The sequence below is a fragment of the Marmota monax genome, unplaced genomic scaffold (assembly GCF_021218885.2).
Source record: "Marmota monax isolate L192 unplaced genomic scaffold, Marmota_monax_Labrador192_F-V1.1 WCK01_AAM20220418_F8-fsc00483, whole genome shotgun sequence".
Classification (NCBI taxonomy): Eukaryota; Metazoa; Chordata; class Mammalia; order Rodentia; family Sciuridae; genus Marmota; species Marmota monax.
Genome location: NW_026693125.1, coordinates 223,829 through 249,021, shown reverse-complemented (window position 1 = coordinate 249,021; position 25,193 = coordinate 223,829). Strand labels below are relative to the sequence as shown.

The following is a 25,193-nucleotide window of genomic DNA, read 5'->3' as shown; positions in this document are numbered from 1 at the left end:
CTGTGCAGGGTACTGCTTGGAAGGTCTTTAGTGCTTCTATCTCCAGCACACAGCTTTGAGATTCTGCCTTTAATTTGTACATCCTTATTTGCTCATTTCTCCCCCCTGCTACTGAAGGGGATAAGAAAGATAAAAGACCTTGTGGTAAATCCTGCTTTTCCCTATAGCTGGGGCAAGTGCTTTGGCCCTTTAAATTTTATCTCCTTATCTGAAAAGGAAGATGATGATATTATTCAAAAACATTTCTTGGAGGTTTATATAATAGATGTGAGCAAAAGCACATGAGCTAGAAGATGTCATGCACACGGAAGTAACGGCTGCAGACTGGAAGTGCATCTGTCTCAATTGTTTTCAGCCACTGGAACTCCTCTGTTTTTACTCAGGACATGGGCACACAAAATTGCCAGTAGTTGCGAACCCACCACTATCCCTCATGGAATCTGAAATAGTAAGCTGTATTCTCAGAATATGCAAAGCATAGACATAACTTGCCCTCAGCCTATAAGTCAATCTGTAGTATTGGAACCACTTTTTGAAGCTACACAGGGCCAGCAGTGTGTGTCGATTACTGTGATTCAAGTCTTCTGAGAGTGGAAGAATGTACTCCTGAAGAATGGATGAGCTGCCTCAATCCTTCACACAGGATGGGAGTGTTTGCCAAGGTGCCATGTGTCAATATCCTTGGAGCACAAAAGAGGCAGAAAGGAGCTGAATCATGACACAGGTTCTTTACCTGTGACAAGTGCCCCATGGAGTTTAAGCTGAAAGCAGGGTTTCTGCCTTCCCCTCTGTCTCAGGTCAAGTAGACACCAGTTGGTACAAGGGATTTCAGCTTGACTGAGTTGTATGTCTTGGACTAGGCAGAGTGTTTCCTTCTGCTTGCTGCTCTGCTCACAATGGAAGGTGGTTGCAATCCTTACAAAGTGGCTGCAGCTCAGGTGCTTCCATCTGATGGAGGTGCAGGCTGGCTGCTGTCCAAAAGGAAGATGAAGGGCTGATTCTGAAGGCTAAACTAGAATGAAAGAAGGTAGGATTTCTGCAGTGGGTCAGTGGCTCCTCAGCCACATGGGCTTATCAACATCTATAGATGGCACTGGGGAGAACCCCAGTCCTTATGTATTCCAGCCAGTTGAGTGACCTCCCTGGTGGTACTACTTTCACAATAGTACCCTTTTTTTTTTTGACTTGGATGATAAACCAGGAGAAATAATGGTGGAACACCCAGCCCTTTCCTTCTTCTATGGTGCTTTGTTGAGACTTTAGGTTAGAAGAAATAAGAATGTTCTATAATCACTTTCCAGAGCCATGATTTCCAACCCTCGATGTCCCAACATTTCACAGCATATCTTTTGTGATGCATCTTGGACTGTCCTGAAATAAAATCCATACATAAGAACACATCTACACAGATAATCATCTGTGAGCCCTAGCTAGAAAATAACAAACTTCAAAGGGAAATGCTTGTAGTAAAATATGGTAATGGTATTCTTGTCTCCATTTGCAGATGCTGGGACATGGAGCTTGAGACTAGTGAGATAGGCAGATCCTGCTCCAATCCCCAAAGTTATTGAAAGCAGTTCTCACAGGTACTAACTGGATGGCTTGCTATGGTAGCTCAGATGCCACAACAACATATTAAAAGGGTTTTCAAAAGCAGGGAGTACAAGTAGTCCAAAGAATTAAAACCAAAGTCCAAACATCAATTTATATAACCACAATCTTGGAATACTTGGGGCATATTAAAACATGCCTTTCTAAAGTTCCCTACGCTACATGTAATATGCAGTAATGTCCTTAGCTCAGATGACAATAAACAGGTTTTCCTTCCATATTAATGCTTAACAGATGCTCAAAAGTTATGGGGACACAGGAGTATTCACTATGTGAGCTATTTTGTGCAATGGTGTGGGGACACTTAACTTCCAGCATCAGTAGCATCTCCCCAACATTTTGAGAACAAAAATACCTCTGCAGCTTTCCACAGTGCACACTAGGGGGAAGCGTTACCCAGGCTGAAAACAACTGATCCCAGAATAGAAATTGGAAACTGTTTAGGAAACTTGTAACTCTTTTACAGGGTTATATGTATTTGTAAACACACAGTTAAAGAAAAAAATAACAGTGGCTCAACTGGAATAGATTAACAAAAAATGAACATTTCTCAGAATTTAGAACTGAAGAAATGAGTTCAGTTAGTCGTGAGATCTCACTGAGATGCTCTTGCTTGGGACCCCTCTGAGTGAAGTCAGTTATGTAACACCTGTTAATGAGTGTACCGCATGTGCCAGGGCTAGGGACACCATCTCTACCCTTGAGTTGGTTCCTGGTCTAGAGCCAGAGCTTCATATAACTCTATAGTTTGATGAGGCCATGCATAGCCTGAGCATACCTGGGGAGGAGGCTTGTAGGAAAAATGACAGGCAAGACTTGTTTTGTGAGATGCATAGGAGCCAAACTAAATCCGGTAAAGGAAGAGACCTGAGGCAGCATGCAACAACTCCAAACAGGTCCTTGCTAGAGAGCAGAGCAGGAGGTGATAGAAATAAGGATGGCATGTGAAGGCAGGATAAAACTCTGGGTGTCATGAGGAATGCCCCACTGTACAGACCTTGAGCTGGGTGGATGCCCTTGAACACCTTGATAGCACCATTACATTAATAGCACTTACAGTATATCTGATATCAAATTGTTTTCACTTCTGTATCTCCCCAAGGATATGGATCTGGGCTGAGACTAACTCTTCCTTCCAGTTCTTAGCACTGGGCTTAGTACATGAGACCTCATGTGGGTGAGTGAATGAATGAGTGAGTGAATCCGTGGGGATTCTGTCTAGGGGAGACTTCTGTATCTTCTTGGAGGAGCAGGAAAGAATGAAGTAAGAGGGATGAGGTGTCCTCTTTGGCTCCTGTGATTCCCCTTTTCTCCATTCCCTTGTGTTGTCAAGTAACCAGACCCTCCACACAGATAGGAATAGGGCTCCCTCTTGTGCCACAATTATGCCATCTAACAACCAACTCTCCACAGAGAGTAATGGCCTTATCCCCTGACAGTCCCATTAAGGAATGAGACTCCACACAGAGGAATAGGCTCCATCCTTTTGTACCACCATCAAATAAGTAGACCCTCCACCAAAACAGGACATGCTCTTTTCATTTGTGCTGTGACAGTGCCATGAAGGAGCCGGACCCTGCATAGACAGGAAAAGGTCTGCCCTCTTGTTCCTTGATGGTGCAGTTAAGGAAACAGTTCCTCCACACAAGTGAGAAGTGGGCTTCCAGCTGGTCAAAGAGGGTTCATCCTATTTCAAGTTAAATTGATGGCTTCACAAGTGTTCCACCTATTTGTTATGCATCAAACATGCCATGGGAATAGGCAAATCCAGAGAGAGAGAAACAGAGCAGTGATTGCCAGAAGCTGAGTAGATGGGGGGGGGGGCAAAAAAATACTAATAGGTAATTTCCTTTGGGATGAGGAAAGTGCTCTGGTACCAGGGAGCAGTGATGGTTGTAGAGCATTGGAGATGTACTGAAATCCTGTTAATGGGATACTTTAAATGGTGATTTGCATAGTGTGTGAAATTTGCCTGAAATGTTAAGAAATTTGGTGGATACAGAACAAAATCTGTACTACAAGTGTCAAGTGCAGACTGGTGACTAGGTGGAAATCATCACTTGAAGTATGCTCAGGGCTACTCTCCCACTGTCCCCGCCTCTGACTAACAGGCTCTTTTCCCTCTATATTCAGGATACTCACAGAGGGCTCTTCATCCAGCAGCTCCGACCCACACAGAATCTCCAGCCAAGAATCAAGCTCAAGCTATTTGGCCACTCAGGTTCCGGGAAAACCACCCTGGTGGAATCTCTCAAGTGCGGTCTGCTGAGGAGCTTTTTCAGAAGGCGCCGGCCCAGACTCTCCTCCACCAATTCCACCAGATTCCCACCATCTCCCCTAACTGCTAAGCCAACAGGTAGGAGCTTCAGTGTGGCTGCTGGGTCTAGAGTAGCTGTGGCTCTGCATTCTCTCTGGCTCTCTGGTCAAGGTCTGAGGATGAGAGGTTCCTCTGGTTTGGTCATTTGGCTTGTGGATGCCCAGATTCCATTTCCTTGCTGGCTTTCACATGTGGTTCTGGCTGGCTGTTGACTTTGTGTCTACCCTCTCTCATCCAGCGATGGCATATCATCTGGACTCATATCTACTGAGCCATAGTAGAGGAGGGGCCTCACTGAAATCAATCACAAAGGTCCAGAGTAATAACTGTGCACATTGTAGAACTTGAGTTTGTTCTAGCGTACTACTCTGCTCTTGGACTAATGCAGGTCCAAGCACAACCCAGATCCAGTAGCAGCCCCAGGAGGGGACTTGCTTCTCCTTTCTTGCTGGAGCATTGTGGGTACACTCAGTCATATGAGAGCCCAGAATAACAAAATTGGGTTCCTGAAGAAGCATGTTTCTGCTTAGCTCAAAGTTGGTTAGTGGTTTCCAATTCTCTTGAATGGTTTTACAGTTGATCTATCTATCAGTCACATAAACCCTTCTTAATAAGTAGCTTCTGCTGTCCTCCCTACCTTCTGTGGGTACATCTGTCATTTCATTGAAAGTGGCTGTCAGGAATCACACCCAGAACTGCAGGATAAAACACCCCTCCTGAGAGGAAAAATACCCACAGTGAGCAAGAGAAAACTATGCAATCGTGGGTATTGTGTCTCCAGAGTCCCACTGTAGAGGGATAGAATGAATGCTTGTGAGGGTAAGAATAGAGTCCTTCCATGAATTTCTAAACAATGTCAATTTTGAAGTTGTGTACCTCAGAGTCACTTTTTTGTACATGATATTACAGAGGTGTTATAGCTGTTCTGTAAGTTAAAACAAATACTTTGAAGTTTGTGTTTCTGTGCATTCCTCTCTCAGTGAGGAAGGATGTCTGAGGAGTGCAGTAGTCAGGGGCAGCCAGCTGAGATTCACTTTCCCCTTTCAACTTCTTGTCCCTAACTATAGCTATACAGTTGGGAACCTGGGGAAGAAATAACTGAAATGGAATTGTAATTACTATAGTGATAATATTGTTAATACAGACTGCTAATATTTATTGAGCACCAGCTGTGCCAAGAACTAGGCAAAATATGATATGTAAGGTGCCTCATGTATTCCACACAACAGTCTTATGGGATGTTTCTACCAGTATCACAGAAACTTTGATAGGACAGTAGGCTGTGGAGTCCTAGCTGCCAATTCATGGAGCATCTGGTGCCTGAATGCTCTGTGCAAGTGCATTTCTATGTACTTATTTTCCATTTTTCTCTGTCATTTTGGCTTTATTTGAGATTAGTTATATCTTCTTACAATGGATTTATTTCCAAGTTTGATTATTAGGGCCAGCCTTTGTGACTGCTGCTTCTCCAGCAGTTCCTGGTGCTAGAGGGATTTGGCTTTCTCTCACTGAGGGTTAATATCACTGGTCTGAACTTCTGTGGGGGAGACAGGCAGTAAATGAGTGCACTAGTGCACAAGCACCAGACAGTGGTCTTGAATTTCTGAGTCCTAATTTGATGTGAAGATTGTATTCCAGGAGCCCAGATCTAGTGGCATGAGTTCCCTGGGAGGGAATACATACTTGCTGTTCAACTCCTCAGAAACAATGTCTCCATTTCTCTTCCCTTTGTTCAGTTTTCCATATCTAGTTTCTGAAGTGGGATGTTGGCAAAATACCATTCAGGATGGTTGTAGTCAACAAACCTTGCTGCAAGCAACCACATCCAAGTCAATGCTTGGAGACAGTTGGGTCATGGGTGCTGGGAAAGAAGATCTCCTGGAGGACCATCTGTGGCTGGAGCAGATGAACTATTCAGTTGCTCTCAGCAGAGCCATGGCAGGTCTAGTGAGGAGACAGCTTCTCCTGTTATTTTGGCTACCCTGAGCAGAGGTGCCTACTCCAGCTGAATCCTTCCATTTCCCCTACCTCACATCTAATAGGCAGCCCTGCTTCTCCAAGAGGACAATTAGGAGAATAAATGCTGCGCTTAAGTCAATCAATCCCATGTGATTCTCTTTTTAGTCTTTCCTGCATCCTGTCATCTCAGAGGATGCTGAAGGAAGAAAACCTTCCTCATACTTTCGCCCCCTGGGAGTTAACATCATTCACTCAGGAAGCACAACTCTGAGGAAGTCCTCCTGGAGATATTCAAGTCTTAATAATGTAATATACACCAGAAAGAAACCAGAGAAGCCCAAGAGTCTGTCCAGCTTGTGAGGTGGCTGCTCCTTGGGGACACCAAAATCAAAGGTCATGCTAACCTGGGTTCCAGGTGCTGCATGTGGATTATCTCATTTGATTTCCATGACTCAGAGGTAGATCAAATGCATTTCATAGAGAAGTAACCCAAGGCCTAGAGATACAAGGTGTGGCTGCCTAGTTGTGGTGAACACCAGCTACCATAGGCCTGGCCTGATAAGTTGCCATGTTCTCTTTAGAGTTAGGCAGGAGAAAAGATAAATTGAATTAGTTGATAGCGTTTAAATCAAGAGATCTCACCTAAAAACCTGAATATTTGACTTCTTGTGGGAAATTGGAAGAATTGGCCTCTCTGGTTCAACCTTCCTGCTTAGCAGTGATTATAGGGAGGAGGAGGACAGCTTCCAATTGAGGATATAGGCTCACATGGTCCCCATCTGCCCCCCAACTTCAGGAGTCCAGTAGAACAGGAGAGAAAGAAGGCAAATATAGACATTGGATCCCATGTATGAGATTCTACCCTGAACAATGATATTTCAGATCAGTGGAGAAAGGACAGGAATGCTATGGAATGTGGGATCCCTGAGCTAAGGTCACACCTGGTCAATGCGAGAGCTGAATTGGACCCAGGTAGGTTCTTCCAGGTTAGGTAGCCTCTTGGAGGGAGAGTCAAGACAAGGGCAGAAGAAGTATAACATCTATAGCTGCCTATATTTCTTAAAGCTCAAGTGGCACATCTGCTCCAGAGGGGTTGGCAGGATATTTATGTAAACAGTCCCAGGAGTAATGATATTCCTATACCATAAATCCAGCACCTGCTTGCAGCTGGTAGGGAGGTAAGAGTGGTACCCATGGGCCCCACAGTATCTCCTCCTTTTGCCCTGGTGGGGTTAACATGTCTTTGCAGGCTTGAGTTGAGGGAGATGTCATAGAAAGCACATCTGGGGTTTGGGCTGAACCCAGAGAAGATTTTGCCAGCTCTGAGGTGGATAGGTCATATCACTCCTATCCCTCACAGCTGTTTATCAGCAGGAAAGAACATTCTCTAAAAAGCTGAGCCTGGCACAAGTATAAGGCCCCAAAGTACAAGTGGTAGGGAGCTGGGCTCTGGCAGTGGACAATGCATACTAGGGAACAGAAACAGGAGTTGCTTATAGACACCACAGGAAAGACTACCCCTAAGTATGTGCCTCCAGGGAAGTCACCTGATTCTACAAACATTAGCACTGTCACCTCCCAGTGGCACTGCTGTCCCTCCTCACAACAACTTCTGGAATTGGCAGGCCTTATTTCTTTCTACTGGAGATATGCCCACATGGGAATATGTCCATCAGTTGGACATCAAGAAGTTTATTTGCTTTTAAAATTTTGACTCTTTGCTGTTGCCATTCCTACAAAAACACTAGAGGCAAAAGCTGAGCTCCCAGGCAGGAGACAGGACATGGTATGCATTCTCCTGGGTGGAATGTGGCCGGCCCTGTTCACAGCGGCTTACAATATTGCTAGGCCTCCAGTTAAAGCTCTCACACTATCAGAATTGTCCTCTTTGATCAGAGCAGTACTAGAGAAGAGGTGGAGGTAGGGAGGCTATGTTATTTCCATTTCACAAATTCTCAGCCCTTGATGAAGAAAGTGGCATTAGAGGATTCTGAGTTCACACACTTGTCTGACACACGGGGGGGGGGGGGGGGGCCCCAACCCCCAATAGATCTTACATTTGCTCATCATCTTGCTACTGCATGTTTCACTTAGCTTTATCACCCCCTGAGGGTTGTGGCTGTTTAGTCGAAGCCCTGCAAGATGGAGGAAAATATCCATTCTCATGGGAGGAACACTTGAGAGGTTGTTCCTGTCCTCACTAGAGAGCAGCTTGCTAAGGAAATCTCTTATGACCCTGGTGCCAAAGTGGGTTGGTTCTCCATTGGGGTCTGCCCCTTTTTATCACTGGGGGGGGGCAGCAGTTACAAAAATTTAAAAAAAATTTCATTCTGTGATTTCAGGGTTCCCCTATAAGCTATTATTTTAATCATATCCACGCCCTACCCTAACCTTTTATATTCTCCATGTAAACTGTCTTTGAGTTGCAGGAATAATGACCACTTACCAAACATTGCCTGCTTTCAGCAAGCACAAGCCCAGAGGCCACTAAACGTGGTCTGGTCCTAACAAATGGTTGTCCTAGGCACAGGTGTCAGGGCACAGGAAGAAGGACGAACCCATTCCTGGGAATCACCAAAGTCCATTATTTTGAACTAATGATTTGTGAGGACACACTGTGATGTGGACCAAATTAACCTTTGGGGTTAGGTCATTTCATTTTTTATCTTACATTTCTTTTTATCAAACATTATACTGTTATAATCAGAATAAAATATATATTAAATTGCCTCTCCTACTGCCCTCCCTCCTTTTTTCTGTACTTAAGCCTCATCCATCTGTCTGTTTTTCTCCTTCTTGCTCTTTCCTTTAGCTATTCCTGTTACCCATCCCCTGAGTCTTAATTCTTTGGTCTCTAAATATGGGATTGCTTTTGTGTTTGGATCACCAATTTTGAAAGTCACACTACTCGGTGAAATGGTCATTTCTTGGGTAACTTTTAGCGTCTTTCATTACCCGTTGTGAACTAAGGGTACAAATACTTACGGAACACCTACCTCAGGCCAGGGTCTGAGCTTCAGCCATAAAGCAGATAGCTTCTGGCTTCACCACATGTTGGGGTTGTTATAGGGCTAGGGCCTGCCACATTGAGCTGGGGCAGCCACCACAGTCCTTGACTCCACTGGAAAGAATTCCAGAAAAACACAAAGTAGTAAGCAAAAGTTTAGTAAAGAGAGTGAGAAGCGAGAGTAACATACAGCATAGGGACTGCACGGACTGCCTCACAAAGAGGATGGCGAGGTGGTCTCTAGGCTGGAGCTTTTCAGGGGACTGAGTCTTTTTTTCTTGCCTCCATTTTCCTGTCCACCCTTAATTGGTTTTGGTATATTACCCCTTGGATGGCCCTCAGCATGCTTTCTTTGTGAGGGTCTTGATGTTCTAGTTGACAGGATGGTTCTGACATCGTTTTGGTAATAAGGGAAGGCTGGTTGCAAGAGATAATGATGGAAATTTTTTTTTGGAAACCATAGCTCCTTGAGGGGTTATAATTAGCTGTAGCTGGGGGTGATACCCCACTTTTCTGATGTGTATCTATTGTAGTTAGGTCCCAGAATTTTAAGTAATAATTCCCTCAAGGAATTAGAGTTCTTTACAGCTTGGGGAAGGTTAGGCATTCCAGATCTGTTTGCCTGTTTAGATAAGATTCCCCACTGTCTCAGGTTTATGACTCCTGAATTTTTCTTGGTGCATAAACCTGATGCCTGTCCTTCATTGCCCTTTTCCCTCTTACCTACCTTACAGAGTGATGGGTAGACCAGCAAGCAGTGGAGATAGTTAGGAAGCACAGGCTGTAAACCCATACAAAGAGAATACAGATTTTGTTACTCACTGCCCCCCACATGCACACCTGCTTGCTACCATTGTTTTTATGTAAATTATTTTAAAACTCACTTTTTACTTACTAAAGTACATTAAAATTTGAAAATGAAACAGTTTAATTTCCTTGCCATAAATGGAAAACTACCACCACTGGTAAAAATAAATGCAGTGAGGTTGAACAGTGTGTTGTTGCCTGCTCCCTTACTTTGAAAGAGAAGATCAGCATTTGCTAAAAAGATGCTAAAATCTTTTTTTTTAAAGATAGAGAGAAAGAAGAGAGAGAAAATTTTTTTTAATATTTATTTTTCAGTGGACATAACATCTTTATTTTATTTTTATGTGGTGCTGAGGATCGAACCCAGCGCCCCGCGCATGCCAGGCAAGCACATTACCACTTGAACCACATCCCCAGCCCATGCTAAAATCTTAATGGCATAGATTATGACTTAATGCTAGAGCAACCAAAAGGATCTTAAAACTTGCTGTGTGTTTTGAAAAGGATTTTCAAAACTTTCTTGCTGTTTGATTAGTGTTATTTAATGCTGTGGCTTACCATTGTCTAAAATAATTTCGTATTCAACCTAAAATAATTTCATGTATAAGAGTGGTGCTCATCTGTGTCCACCATGGTCCTGGAGGAGAATACACCTGCAGAAATTTAAGAAGAAGGAGTCATGGTCCAAACCCCAGGAAACATGGAAGACCTAGAGATTGGCAAGAAAGGGAGGCTGTTACCACTGTAGGGCTGAACATACAAGAGACAGGAACCTAAGAGGGACTTGGAATGTTGGAGCTCTGCTTAGAGTCATAGAATGAGACACAACCAGTATCAGAGAAGCATCAGGAAGTGAGAGGGGAGGAATGCCCAGGCTTTCCTGCCTTTTCCTGTGCCTCCCATTGGCTATTCCTCTCCAGAAATCAAATGGCAAACAAGCCTGAAAGATGCAGTCTAGAAGGTCAACCTCTCAGTTCACAGAACAAGGCAGAAGAGAAGTCTGGGAGGTGGGTAGACAGAGAATGTCTACACAACCTCCTTGGGCAGCATCACCACAGAGCACATACCCAGATCAGCCTGAGGCCTAGTGGGAGATGGGGATTGGGCAGTGTTTCAGAAAAGGAAAACACACAGCGAAGCTGGGAGGGAAGAGCAAACATACATGTTGCCTTATACAAGGTCTTACTTCCTTTCTTTCTGACCTGCAGTCTCTGTGAGCATCAACAACTTGTACCCTGGCTGTGAGAACGTGAGTGTGAGGAGCCGCAGCATGATGTTTGAGCCGGGCCTCACTAAAGGAATGTTGGAGGTGTTCGTGGCCCCATCCCACCACGCGCACTGCTCTACCGATGACCAGTCCACCAAGCCATCGACATCCAGAATGCCTATTTGAATGGTATACCTCACCTGGCCCCAGAAACGAATGTCTGTTTTCCCCTTGATGGGATTTTAAGTTATTCCTCAAATAGGATTTGTCCAAGACAGTATCTATCATGATTATTATAAAATCCAACAGAAGTTCAGCTGGGAGAGACCCAGACTGAAACACTACTGGCTAACACAGCTCAAGATTAAAACTACACACAAGGGTATCATTAGCACTGAGCGAAGCACCTGCACACAGCAGATGCTTAATAAATGACTAATATGTAAACTAATAGCTTTTTAAAACTAGAACTGAACACCCACTTAGATGGGACATCTCATAAAACAAACCCACTAGTAGTCTGTTGATCCAAGTAAGAGAATGATTATTTTTATATTTATCTAAAGCTGAAGCTAATGCTATCTAGAGTTTAGCTAATGCTAAGATTTTCCATCAACAAAATTTAAAATGTGTTCTTTCAAGCTTTTCCAAGGGGAGAGGCTTTAAGTCTTTCCTGAAAAGATTCCCTTCAACCAGCAAATCACTTGCCAGGCTCCTGGTTGGTCCTAAGTCATTTGGACAGGAGTCTCCTGCTTTGTCAGAGGCAGTTTAAAGCCAAGGATGAGAGCTTGAGGTTTTAGAGTTAAATACCCAGATTCTAACCTGAAATAGCTTCTAACTCATTCTGTGGCCTAGGACAGCCTACTAAATTTTCCCGAGACTATGTGTGCAACTGAAAAATTGGGCTATATTAGTCCATTTTCTGTGCTATTGAAATACCCTACATTGGGTATTTTATAAAGGAAAATGGTTTATTTAATTCACAGTTCTGGAAGTCCATATTTGGGTGGCCCCATGGGTTTGACCTCTGTCGAAGGCCCCTTCACTGGGTCACTTCATGGCATTGGCTTCATGATGGGAGTTTATGCAAAATGGAGCAATTGCATGGTGAGCCAGACACTAGGGAGAAGCCAGTCTTGACCTTTTATAACAACTCACTTTCATGGAAACTAACGTCCCAAGAGATTAAGTATCACTCTCTTCCAAGGATAGCACCCCCATAATATTTTGTAATTCTGTCATGTGCCAAATGTAACTTATTTTGGAATCCTAACTTATTTCAGGACACAGAATCTTTTCTCACATGTTCTCTCATTGACACAGAACCTTTTTTCATATTGGCTCAATTAATCTTCTGAATTTTAGGACAAAGGAGGGCAGTTTGCTTTCTGGCTCCTTCTTTGTCAGGAGTCAGCTTTCTATGTAAAGATGGAATATGTATGTGAACATGTATCAAGCTGTGTCATTATGGATGCATTATACATGCTTCTGTGTAAGCTGACAGGAGAAACTTTTTGGTGTCTTTCCTATTTTTATACACCAATATTTTAAGAGAAAAAACAAAGTATGTGTGTGTTTGTGCCTATATATGCACACACACAATGCCATGCATGAATCTAGGTGCACACACACAAATACTCACCCATACCTCTCCAGGCTATCATGAGTAATTATGATGTAGATATAGCTATAGATGCCATATTGAAGGTATTTAGGAAGAAACAGGACAGCAGATACAGATAGAACTAGGGAAACAGACATGGGTCCACATGATGTATGTGTATAAGGATTCATGTGTGGATCTGTAACTAGGTGGGTGTGTACATGTGAATGCCATAGATATCATCAGCCCTCCTGGAATCCCCCGAGTGCTTAGAAATATTATGATTGAAGTTGGTGGTATTTCGGGATAGTATTCCTTATTTTTCTTTTTCTGTAGGAGTCGGGGATTTCAGCGTGTGGGAATTCTCTGGAAATCCTGTATATTTCTGCTGCTATGACTATTTTGCTGCAAATGATCCCACGTCCATCCATGTCATCGTTTTTAGTCTAGAAGAACCCTATGAGATCCAGCTGAACCAAGTGATTTTCTGGCTCAGTTTCCTGAAGTCTCTAGTCCCAGTTGAAGAACCCATAGGTGAGCTGAGCCACCAGGGGGAGCATACTTCCTGCTCTGCTCCTGCCTGTGCTCTGGCCTTGCCTCTAGGGAAGGAACAGGTGCAGGCCCTGCATGTGGCCCACCACTGTGACTCCCTTTCTTCTACCCTTTCATTAGGAGACATCCACACTGGGAAGCTTCCTGGGGTCCAGCTCATTGTTGGGTTTTGCAGGGAGTTTTTGTCTCATGATCACAAATTTCTGTTCAAAGGCCCAAATGGAGCCACTCCTTCAGTGCAATTTCTAACTTATTCTACACCCAAGAACTGCAGTCATTTTTGCTGAGTGCAAAGTTGAATCCTCCTTCCATGGCTTGTATTCTTTTCCTAAAGGGTCCCTAATTCATCAGCAGAATGAATTGCTTCATCCTGCAGATCCATCGAGCCTTGGAAAAAGAGCACCAGCTGGCCTGACCTTATTCTTAAGAGAAGATAACATGTGATGAACTTCTTTTCAGACAATAGGAGAGGCATCTTTTTCTGGGGAAAAAAAAGTCAGTGTCTTTTTCCAGAAAAGCATAGAATGATAAAATAAATTGGGCTTAATCCCCCTCAGGGTGCTGCCACTTTGGCCTTTGTTTCTCCTTTGTCTTGTTTTCTTTTTAAACACTCCTGCAAGTGAGAGGCACCTCCTGTATGTCATGTAGTTTCTCCTGGGCCATCTCTGGTGTGGCTACATTCAGAACTTTTCTTGGTTCTGTGAAGGGCATTCCCCTTGTTGGAGGTAAAATCTTCTCCCTCACACAGAAAGGGCTATTTGAAGGAAGCCCTGAAAATGTGCCTTTTGGGTTGAGGTGGGTCCTTGTCTACTGCTGAGAATTCTCTTGGAGGCCTGGGAGTGTGCTTGTCTATTGCTGGCTGGGCCTGGGGTCTTGTAGGGTTTGCATTGCACAGATGGCATGGGGCCCTCAAGTCAGCGGGCAGCTTGCACATCACCTGGAGAGGTAGCTTGACCTGAGGCCAATGTGGCCCCTCACCTGGACAGGAGAGTCAGCTTCCTGACAGGTCTCATTGTCTGTCCCCAGCCTTTGGCGGCAAGCTGAAGAACCCACTCCGAGTTGTCCTGGTGGCCACTCATGCTGACATCATGAATGTCCCTCGTCCAGCTGGAGGCGAGTTTGGATATGACAAAGACACTTCCTTGCTGAAAGAGATCAAGAACAGGTGAGGGATGGCACTGGGTCTCCATCCAGGGAGTTGGAGACCTCCTACCTCAGGAATTGAATCATTGTTGTGGAAGCAAAACAGAAGTCATGGGACCCAAATGGAGGAATCAAAGGCCTTTCCTTCTTGGTTGATCTTTCTGTTGTATTTTAACTTTTAACAAAGTAATGAATACACATATAACAAATCCAATAGAGTACCTGATAAAAAGCATGTCACTTCCTTCCATATGTTCCAGCACCACTGCCCAGAGATAACTTTTGTTGGTTCTTGTAGTTTTCAGAGTCCCCCTCCCCCACGATTATCACTATAGCACTAATCAGTATTTCTAAACATATTACAGATCATTAGTGGATTATGAAATTATATAGGGGGTCATGACCAACTCTCTCTATAATGAGATAGAATGAGAAGAGTGGAACACAATAGAATAGATCAGAGTGCTTTTCCTGTGAAGTATTACTTTGTACACCTTTTGCTTTATTTATAATATATGGATATGCACAATCTATATTTGCCTTTTTCCATTATTGTGATGAGGAAGGTAACTTACAAATAAAAAAGTTTATTTAGCTCATAGTTTGTTAGGTAGCTAGATCTGGATAAGCCCTCCTTTGCTGTGTCCCATCATAACAGATGGCAACCTAGAGGGGTCACCTAGGAGAAGGAGTGATCATCTGCTGGAACAAGTAGCTCCATATTTTATAACAATCCTCTCATGAAAATTAACTGGAATTCTATGAGAACTATGTTAGTTCTTTTGGAGAGTAACACCCCAATAACCTTAATTATTTCCAATTAAGCCCCAGCTTTTAAAGTTTTCATCACTGCATCAACACACTAGGGACCAAGCCTCAAAAGCATTAACCCTTGAACCACCAAGGGTTACATCAAAGAAAGTTTGAATCTGCAGCTCTATATAAATACTAGTAACTCAAATATTGTATTATCAATTTCAGGTAAGAACACAAAATTATATCTTTATTACTAGTCCCTTTGCTTTCAGGAACATCGCTTCTTCTCAATTGAAAAGTGAGCACACCGACCATCCCTTTCCTGCCTCAGGCGGAGGTGACATATTTTCACACTGTGTTCCTGCTGATGTGTGGAAACCCCATGCTCCTTTTTGTGTTTCTCGGAGTGCATGTTATTTCCCCCAGACCTCTGCACTTAGTGTGACCAGGCAGGGACAGAGAGGCCTTTGCAAGGTTACCAGGACTTTTCTTGCCTCCTATAAGCCACTGAGGCAAGTATGAACCTGTCCACTCCATGAAAAGACCTAGAGAGATTCAGGCACCTATTCTCGCCATAGGTTTGGGAATGATCTTCACATTTCAAATAAGCTGTTTGTGCTGGATGCTGGAGCTTCTGGGTCTAAGGACATAAAAGTTCTTCGGAATCACCTGCAAGAAATTCGGAGTCAGATTGTTTTGGTGAGTATACCCTGGAGGGGTCTGGACCCAACTGTTGCTGTTACCAGCAGGGAGCAGGGTGCTTCTCTCTCTTGCTTTAGTTTTCAGGGGATGGCTTCACTGTCCCAGAACTGGGTGGTGGGGGGGTGGGGTGGGGAATGCTGTCCAATTTCTCTGTGGTGAGGCAGGAAGAGAGAGAAACAGGAAATGATAGGAGATGGAGGGTTGTAATAGGCAAAAGGGAGCCATCTGGTGCATGAAATTCTTAAAGTTTTCATGTTTTGCTTAAATATAGAATTGCTTTTTACAAACTAAAAAGCAATTCTGAAGTGCTTTATTTTGGAATGTTTAGGAAAACTCTTGAAAGGTAGAAAAACAGTCACTAGCAAAATTTACTGGAGAACATGTTTAGAAAATTCAGAGAATTATAAAAACAGTTACTTACAATTTTATTGAAGGACATGATATTATATGAGAACAAGAAGAATGAGATTGTGTTCTTGCTGTAGGTAAAATATAAGTAAATTTTTCACTTTTTGTGAAGTTGTATAAATTTAATACAATTCCAGTTAGTATCTATGTGGGAGGAAGTGGGTAGAGTTTCTTGAAAGAATAAGTAGAACATAGTATAAAGGCTCTATAATTAATTAAATAGCAACAGCTCAGAGAATGTCTACATAAATCATAATATCTATAGAAATTTAACAGAAAACAAATACATTATTTTCATTTCGTGGGGAAAACTTTTACTTAATAAAAATCCTATTTCATTGGTTAGCTGCCCAGAATGTAAAGTTGAACTATCCTACAAGATAGATACCCAAAATTAATGGATTAAAATGTTTCAGTATGCAAATACAAAGCAGTAAATATCCCAAATGTAAATTTTGGAGAATATGGTTTTAAAATAACCTGGGACTGAGTAAGCAAGGTAAAAACAACCCTAGAAATTTTCTAACAATGTATACTTATTTGACAAAATAAAGATTAAAATATATACAGATGGTAAAAAAAATTATAAAAATTAAAAAAATAAAATGCTGAACTGGGAAAAACATTCTCAGTGCACTTGACAGATAAAATATTATTTATCTAAAATGTACAAACAGCTCTCCAAAGCTGGTAAGAAATGGAAAAACCTGCTAAATGGAAAACATGCTAAAATGGAAAAATGATAATCTGTTCTCAGGCATGTCCCTGCTGCCCAAGCTTGAGTCTAGACTCTCCCTCTCCTACCCAGTGGGGCCACCTCATGATTTATCTCCCCTTCCCAAACCCTGAACATCCAGCAACAGACTCTCATTCCAGACAGGCTTTCAGAATTCTCAGGAAACCCTCTCCTTTCATGAAGATCCTGACCTCACACCTCAGATATCCTCAATTTCCTGTCAAAGTCCCATGGCACAGTTGGCAGATGGCAGGCTTCTGGGAACATGATACCAGAAGCCAGTGGGCAGTGAACTTGGAACAAACAGTAGCCTGTGAAGAGCCAGGTGCTCCCCCAGGTCAGGATCAGGGCCTCTATTCCCAGGGAGCTTGAAGATTTTGAGCTGAAATGTGGTACATCAGCTGCTGGACAGACTGATGCCCCCGAACTTCTAAGGACAGGCAGGTAGAACCCCTCAAATAAACTGCCTTTATCCCTGAGATTTTTTTTAAATTAGGAAATAGAATTAGCTGATACAAAAAAAAATGTGATTTGGAGACAGATGTCCAATTAAGGATGCAGTGCGGTTTGTAGCTTGTGTGGTGTCTAATTAGGATGGTGTGTTTGTTTAACCAACTTCAAAGGTTAAAAACCAATTTCAAGCCAATTACCAATAATGAATCTAATCTGAAATAGCATTTCGACAATAGTCCCCATGAATGTTCTCATGTTGATAATGATACCCATGCTCTTTACTTCTCTGTGCTCACCATGTGACCACTGCTCTACTGAAATAGTCACTAACCATTGAATGAGGGAATAAGAAAGTGAGTGAAGAAAAGAAGGAGGGAGGGAAAAAATGAGTAAAACAAGAAGAGTTGATGAACTTTAGTTCAATTCCAAAACAAATGTGAAGACTCACCATCTATTTAACATGATCGACAGTGCCTCTACACAACTGTATATTTGATAGATTTTGCTTACATACAGGTGCACTAAAACACTAATTACCCCAGTACTCCACAAGCAAAGTATTAACTCATTCACCAGGGTTATGCACAGCATGCAGGAATAAATGGGATCCTCTTCACTGGGCTCCACCTCCTAACACCCTCTGCTAACTTGCCTTGCCCTGTCCCTGTAGGGCTGCCCTCCCATGACACACCTCTGTGAGAAAATCATCTCCACGCTGCCTTCTTGGAGGAAGCTCAATGGGCCCAATCAACTGATGTCACTGCAGCAGTTCATGTATGATGTTCAGGACCAGTTGAACCCCTTGGCCAGTGAGGAGGACCTCAGGCGCATCGCACAGCAGCTCCACAGCACAGGGGAGGTAAGGGCTACCCGGAGCCAGGAATGTCCTCAAGGGATTCCAGGAACCCATTTCTGTCCCACAATCCAGCTCCTGAAGTATGGATGAGCATGGGGTAACAGAGTGGAAATGGCCCAGTTACCCACAATATCTTTAGTTGTGTTGCTTTTATAGCATCAACTGATTTTTAGAACTGCAGTTCTCTGCATCTGCTTCACCTTAGCAGCTGCTGTTGAGTTTTCTTCGGTTTATTTTATCTTCTAAATCCTGTTAGATCATGGGTACAGGACTTCTGCCCTAGGTGATTAGGTCTATTTTCCCCTCATTGGGCACCTGGTTCTTCCTTAGTCTTCCTGGCAGTCTTCAGGATAGCTGCTCCTGGTGTCGGGAGGTGCCGGCTCCAAACAGACATCCTAGGTTGACAAACAATTGAGAAAAGATAGTGAGGTGACCTAACTGAGAGGATGACTGGATATGCTAAGACAGATAAGTAGTATCATAATTGGAGTACACAAAAATCCCAGCAACTGATGCCTGCTAGAAATGACAGAAAAGTGGAAATCTTAACTCTTGGTTGTGTGACATTCAGCACTGCAATGCAGTTTGGAAATATTGTTCTAATTGCATTGTTTGCCCATTTCCAGGAAAGAAATCCATCCTATGAAATTCAGGAGACAGCATGAGCTATTCTGGGCCAAGAGTAGCTATTCTGAATATTAACAGCTAGAAGCAGTTCTGAAAATATTAAAAACCAGAAGCTTGACTCTCTAATCTAGAGAGCCATGTCAGGGTCATGTCATGAATTTTCAGTCTAAGGCTCAATTTTGAACAGAACCATATAGGGAAGGCATCCAAAGGCCTAAGCCAAAATAGTGAAGAGGAGTCCACCTGTTGCCAACAGGTAGAGTCTGAAATCCCTATGAGGAAGAAACATGTTCTGATCACTGTTATTCATAGCACTATCCTAGAATGGAGAAGAAATAGAGGAAAGGTAGCTGTTCTCTAAAACAAAGAGTGACTTCTGGTTTTTGTTATATTTTTCTCTTTTTCAACTTTTGTTTTTTGTATTTTTTGTATTTTTTTGGTATTTGGTACTGGGGATCGAACCCAGGGGTGCTTTATCACTGAGCTACATCCAAGCCCTTTTCGATTATTTTGACACAAGGTCTTACTAAGTTGGTAAGAGTCTTGTAGGCTGACCTCAAACTTGTGATCCTTTTGCCTTAGCCCCTCTAATGCCTAGTTATTACAGGCATGTACCACCACACCTAGCCCCACTTGGTTTCTTGAAGAAATAAACATGATCCAAAGAGCTGAAGTCTCCTTTGTTCACTATCTTGGTCTCATTCCTCTTCTTTCTTGGGGAGAACTGTTATCATGGTGGTATATTTTTCCAGACCTTTTTTTATGAAGTATGTTTAAAATGTACATAATGGCATATTAATACCACATTCTGCATCCTTTTTTGAAAAAGTTCAAAAAGTTGAGAGAAGTTGTAAGAACACTGCCATGAATCCTCATATACTCTACACCTAAATTTACCTTTTGCTGTATTTTCTGGGTTTCTCTTCTGTTCATTTACATATTTATTTTAAAGTGTCAATACATTGTACTTCTAAATAATTTAATCTATATCTCCAAAGAGATGGATGTTTGCCCACATAATCTGATGCCATTGATGATTATATTCTAGAAACATAACATTGGTATAGGACTATGGCTATGTCATCTTTATACAAAGGTTTTTCTATTTTTCCCAATAACTTCTCTTATGGATGTTTTTATTCATTTACATATTTATTTTGGGATTCAGAATCAAGTTGAAAATTACCCATTGCAGTATTTGCAGTGTTTGATTACCATATGTCCTCTTATTCTTCCCCCTTTTCTCATTGTCTTTTTTTTTCCTTTCATTAAATATTGGACTTTTTTTTCCTTTTTTTTTTTTTTTTTTGAGAGTCATATGTAGTTGCTTCTCAGAATCTCTCTTATGTTCTCAAGTTAGTTTGGGTGGAATCATTATTTTAGAGATGAATCCATGAAACTGCCCTGTGTGGTTTCTTAGAAGGTCTGCTCAGGTTCTCTCGCTGGGATTAAACTTCTCTGTGCTCTTAGTGATGGGTGCCTTTGCCTTGGGTTCCATTCCTACTGGTGACTTTGTATCATCCCCTCTGACAGATCAACATAATACAGAGTGAAACTGTGCAGGATGTGCTGCTCCTGGATCCCCGCTGGCTCTGCACCAATGTCCTGGGGAAACTGCTTTCGGTGGAAACTCCCCGGGCCCTGCACCATTACAGGGGCCGCTACACCATGGAGGACATCCAGCGCTTGGTACCCGATAGCGACGTGGAAGAACTGCTGCAGATCCTGGATGCCATGGACATCTGTGCCCGTGACCTGAGCAGCGGGACCATGGTGGATGTCCCTGCATTGATCAAGACAGATAACCTGCAGCGCTCCTGGACAGACGAAGAGGACGAGGTGATGGTGTACGGTGGTGTGCGCATTGTCCCTGTGGAGCATCTTACCCCCTTCCCATGTGGCATCTTTCATAAAGTTCAGGTGAACCTGTGTCGGTGGATTCACCAGCAGAGCACAGAGGGTGATGCAGACATTCGCCTATGGGTAAGCGGCTGCAAGATTGCCAACCGTGGGGCAGAGCTACTGGTGCTGCTGGTCAACCATGGCCAGGGCATCGAAGTACAGGTACGCGGGCTAGAGACTGAGAAGATCAAGTGCTGCCTGCTGCTGGACTCGGTGTGCAGTACTATTGAGAATGTCATGGCCACCACATTGCCGGGGCTGTTGACAGTGAAGCACTACCTGAGCCCCCAGCAGCTGCGAGAGCACCATGAGCCCGTTATGATCTACCAGCCACGAGATTTCTTCCGAGCACAGACCCTGAAGGAGAGTTCCCTGACAAATACCATGGGTGGGTACAAGGAGAGCTTCAGCAGCATCACCTGCTTTGGGTGTCATGATGTCTACTCACAGGCTAGTCTTGGCATGGACATCCACGCATCGGATTTGAACCTCCTGACACGAAGGAAACTGAGTCGCCTACTGGATCCACCTGACCCTATGGGGAAGGACTGGTGCCTTCTGGCCATGAACTTGGGCCTCCCGGACCTCGTGGCTAAGTACAACACCAATACTGGGGCCCCTAGAGATTTCCTCCCCAGCCCAGTTCATGCCCTGCTACGGGAATGGACCTCCTACCCTGAGAGCACAGTAGGCATCCTCATGTCCAAACTGAGGGAGCTGGGTCGCAGGGATGCTGCAGACTTTTTACTGAAGGCATCCTCTGTGTTCAAAATTAACCTGGATGGCAATGGCCAGGAAGCCTATGCATCAAGCTGCAATAGTGGCACGTCTTACAATTCCATTAGCTCTGTGGTGTCCCGGTGAAGGTAGCCTGGACTTGGACAGGGTTTCTTCCAACTGCAGAAGCAAGGGATGCAATTCATCCTTTCTAGTGGAGATCTTGGGACTTTCCTTCCTGCGCCCACATTCTGAAGATGCTAGCTTCCCTCCCTCCTGCTTTGCCTGTTTCCCTGCCACCATCTCCCTCCCTCACACCTATCCTTTGTCTGAGGATGGTCTTTCTAGTCAAGAGGGTAGACAATATCCTTCATTTTGGCCACTTGAAAAACTAGTGTCTGTCCTATCAGTGTTTTGGACTTCATCTCTCGTCCTACAGTACCTTGCTTCTTACCAGTAATTTTATTGGAATTCATAACTTTTCAATGAAATTTTTTTAAACTACTTTATTGAGAAAGCGCACATTTATCCACAATGTATATTTCTTACACTCTTTTCTTTGTTATACCAGCTCCTCAACTTATCTTTTATATTTGTAGGAGAGACTCCCATGCTTGGACCCCCACTGTATGATTTATAAACAGACAATATGTGAGTGCCTTTTGCAGAAGAGGGTGTGTCTGAAATCATCTAAGTCAGCCAGGCGCTGTCACCAAGGAAACGCTACCTCTCTGTCCCTTGCTGTATGCTCATCATCGCCAGAGGTGCTTCACCCTGAGTTTTTGTTTTTGTTTCTATTTTCTTGATGTTTGGGGTGGGGGTGTCTGTTTCATTCAGCAAGGAAAGGGGACAACGAAATCCTCCTCCAGGGTGATTTCATAGCCAGTGTTGTTGTTCTACAAAAACATTTTCCACTTGGCTTTTGTTGCAATGTCCATGTGAATGTGCACATGAAACCTACAAACTGTCATGCTTCATCATCCTCTCTCATCTCAGGTAGAAGGTTGACACAGTTGTAGGGTTGTGAAGACCTATGTAAGAATTCAGAAGATCCCTGGCTCATGATTTGTGGCAGTCTGTTGTGGTTGGTGTATAGAAGATGGTTTCCACATTTAGATCCTGGTTTGATAATTTCTTGTATTTGACGTCAAAAAAGAAAATACAGGAACAGGCTTTCTTGCAGTGATTTGACATTGTGATAGAATTTTAAGTTGATGAGGGAAACATGTCCTAATTCTTCTGTCCTGAGAAGCATGTAGTGTTAATGTTATATCATCTGTGTGTGTGTGTGTGTGTGTGTATACACACACACACACACACACAATGTATATACCTATATATTAATACTGGTATTTTTACTTAATCTATAATATGTCATAAAAGAAATGTTTGCTTTTCTTTTTTCTTTTTTTTTTAATAAATAAACTTGCTTATTGCATTGGATTTGTTGTTTGTTAATTCAAAAACAGTTGTCTCTCTTTGTTGGGTTTTCCCTATCAACACCTCACAAACCAATCATGAATCCAGAAAGCCATTAAACCTAAAGCCCCAGAGGTTGGAAAACAATCAAATTTTCTTAGGTGCTTACTTATTATTGATGCTTACTGTGGCATGGGAAAGTAAAAACAGCCCAGATAATTTTAACATTTGTTCTCACTTCTTGTGTTCCTATTTATCTTTTTAAATTTTTTTTATTTGCTTTAGTTATACATGACAGTAGAATGCATTAATGCGCTTTGATATATAATAAATAGATCCGATATAATTTCTCATTTGTCTGAGTTGTACTGTAGAATCACATTGGTCACGCAGTCACATATATATGTAACGTAATAATTTCTGTTTTGTTTTACTATTCTTCCTATCACATCTCCTCTCCTCCCTTCCCTTCACTTCTCTTTGTCTAGTCTAAGTTAATGCTGTTCTTCTCTAGTGCCCCACACCTTATTGTGAATTAGCATCTGCATATTAGAGAAAACATTTGGCCTTTGGTTTTTTGGGATTGGCTTATTTACTTAGTATAATATTCTCCAACATTTAATGGTGAATGCAATAATTTCATTTTTAAAAACTGAGTAATATTCCATTGAATATCTATGCCACATTTTCTTTATCCATTCATCTATTGGAGGACACCAAAAGCGCTATACAGATTTAATGCAATTTCTATTAAAATCCCAATGACATTCTTCATAGAAATAGAAGAAGTAATCATAAAATTTATTTGGAAAAATAAGAGGCCCAATCAAAGTGTGGAATATGATATGTCAAGAAATTTGTAATGTTTTGAACAACCCACAATAAAAAATTTAAAAAAAAAAGAGGCCCAGAATATCCAGAGCAATCCTTAGCAAGAAATGTGAAGCAGGAGGCATCACAATACCAGACCTTAAACTATACTGCAGAGCTATAGTAACAAAAATGGCATGGTACTGGCACAAAAATAGACTTGTAGACCAATGGTACACAATAGAGGGCACAGAGATAAACCCACATAAATATGGTTAAACCATCATACTAGACAAAGGTGCCAAAAACATTCACTGGAGAAAAGATAGCCTATTCAACAAATGGTGCTGGGAAAACTGGAAATCCCTCTTTAGCCAAATGAAATTAAGCCTCTATCTCTTACCCTGCACAAAAATCAACTCAAAGTAGATCAAAGACTTAAGCACTAGAACAGAGAGACCCTGTGCCTAATAAAAGAAAAAGTAGATCCAAATCTTCAGCATGTCAGCCTAGGATCTGACTTCCTTAATAAGATGCTTAAAGTGCAAGAAGTAAAATCAAGAATCAACAAATGGGATAGATTCAAATTAAAAACTTCTTCTCAGCTAAGGAAACAATCTTGTGAGGAAAGAGCCTACCGATTGGGAGAAAATCTTTACCACATTCACCTCCAATAAAGCATTAGTCTCTAGGATATATAAAGAACTCAAAAAACCAAATAACTCAATCAATAAATGGGCTAAGGAACTCACAAAAGACATTTCATAGAAGAAGAAATACAATCAATCAACAAATATATGAAAAAATGTTCAACATCTCTAGCAATTAGAGAAATGCAAATCAAAGCTACACTAAGAGTCCATCCCACTTCTGTCAGAATGGCAATCATCAAGAATATAGGCAACAATAAATGTTGGCAAGGATGTGGAGATAAAGGTCCACTCATACACTGCAAATTGGTAAAACCACTATGGAAATCAGTATGGAGATTCCCAGAAAACTTGGAATGGAACCACCATTTGACCCAGCTATTCCACTCCTTGGTTTATGCCTAAAGGACTTAAAAGCAGCCATCTCCTATAATGCAGCCATGCAATATTTATAGCAGCTCAATTCACAATAGCTAAACTATGGAACCAAATGCCATCTTTTAATCCTGACAACAGGAACAGAAGAAAGTTTGTGGCATCTATGCCGAGAAACAGTGGGTAGCACCAGGAACAAGAGAAGGCTTCTAGCAGGAGATACCTGTTTTCCTGCTGTTCTTTAACTAAACATTACATTTGTCCAGGGCATCGGCTAGGAATTTTACAACTGATCAACCTCTAGTACCTAGATGTGACAAATGCTAGAGGTGACAAAACCATAATTGAATAAAAATCTCAAGATTGAGTTAAAGAACAATGTGCAGAGAAATAAAAAGGAAAGAAGGAAAAATACTAAAATGATAATGATGATTGTCTCTGTGCTTATAGGAATACAGTTCTCTTTTATAATGAGAAAAGATATATTAAGGAATATATATAAATATAAAGATATATTAAGGAATAAACTTATATATTAATGAATAAAAGATATATTAAGGAATAAACTAAATAAAA

The 25,193-nt window shown here is 42.2% G+C and overlaps 1 protein-coding gene across 1 annotated transcript in view; it reads left to right on the top strand.

The window, feature by feature from the left end:
• LOC124099792 (death-associated protein kinase 1-like) overlaps positions 1–22,806 on the top strand; it is a 35,621-nt gene extending 12,815 nt beyond the window's left edge. The window contains 8 exon segments of the mRNA XM_046455015.2: positions 3,745–3,967; positions 10,910–11,065; positions 11,068–11,097; positions 12,848–13,045; positions 14,090–14,228; positions 15,541–15,661; positions 17,932–18,120; positions 20,278–22,806. Coding sequence (XP_046310971.1) covers positions 3,745–3,967; positions 10,910–11,065; positions 11,068–11,097; positions 12,848–13,045; positions 14,090–14,228; positions 15,541–15,661; positions 17,932–18,120; positions 20,278–21,510 — 2,289 coding nt within the window. The 3' untranslated portion in view covers positions 21,511–22,806.
• Positions 22,807–25,193: the final 2,387 nt, after the last annotated feature.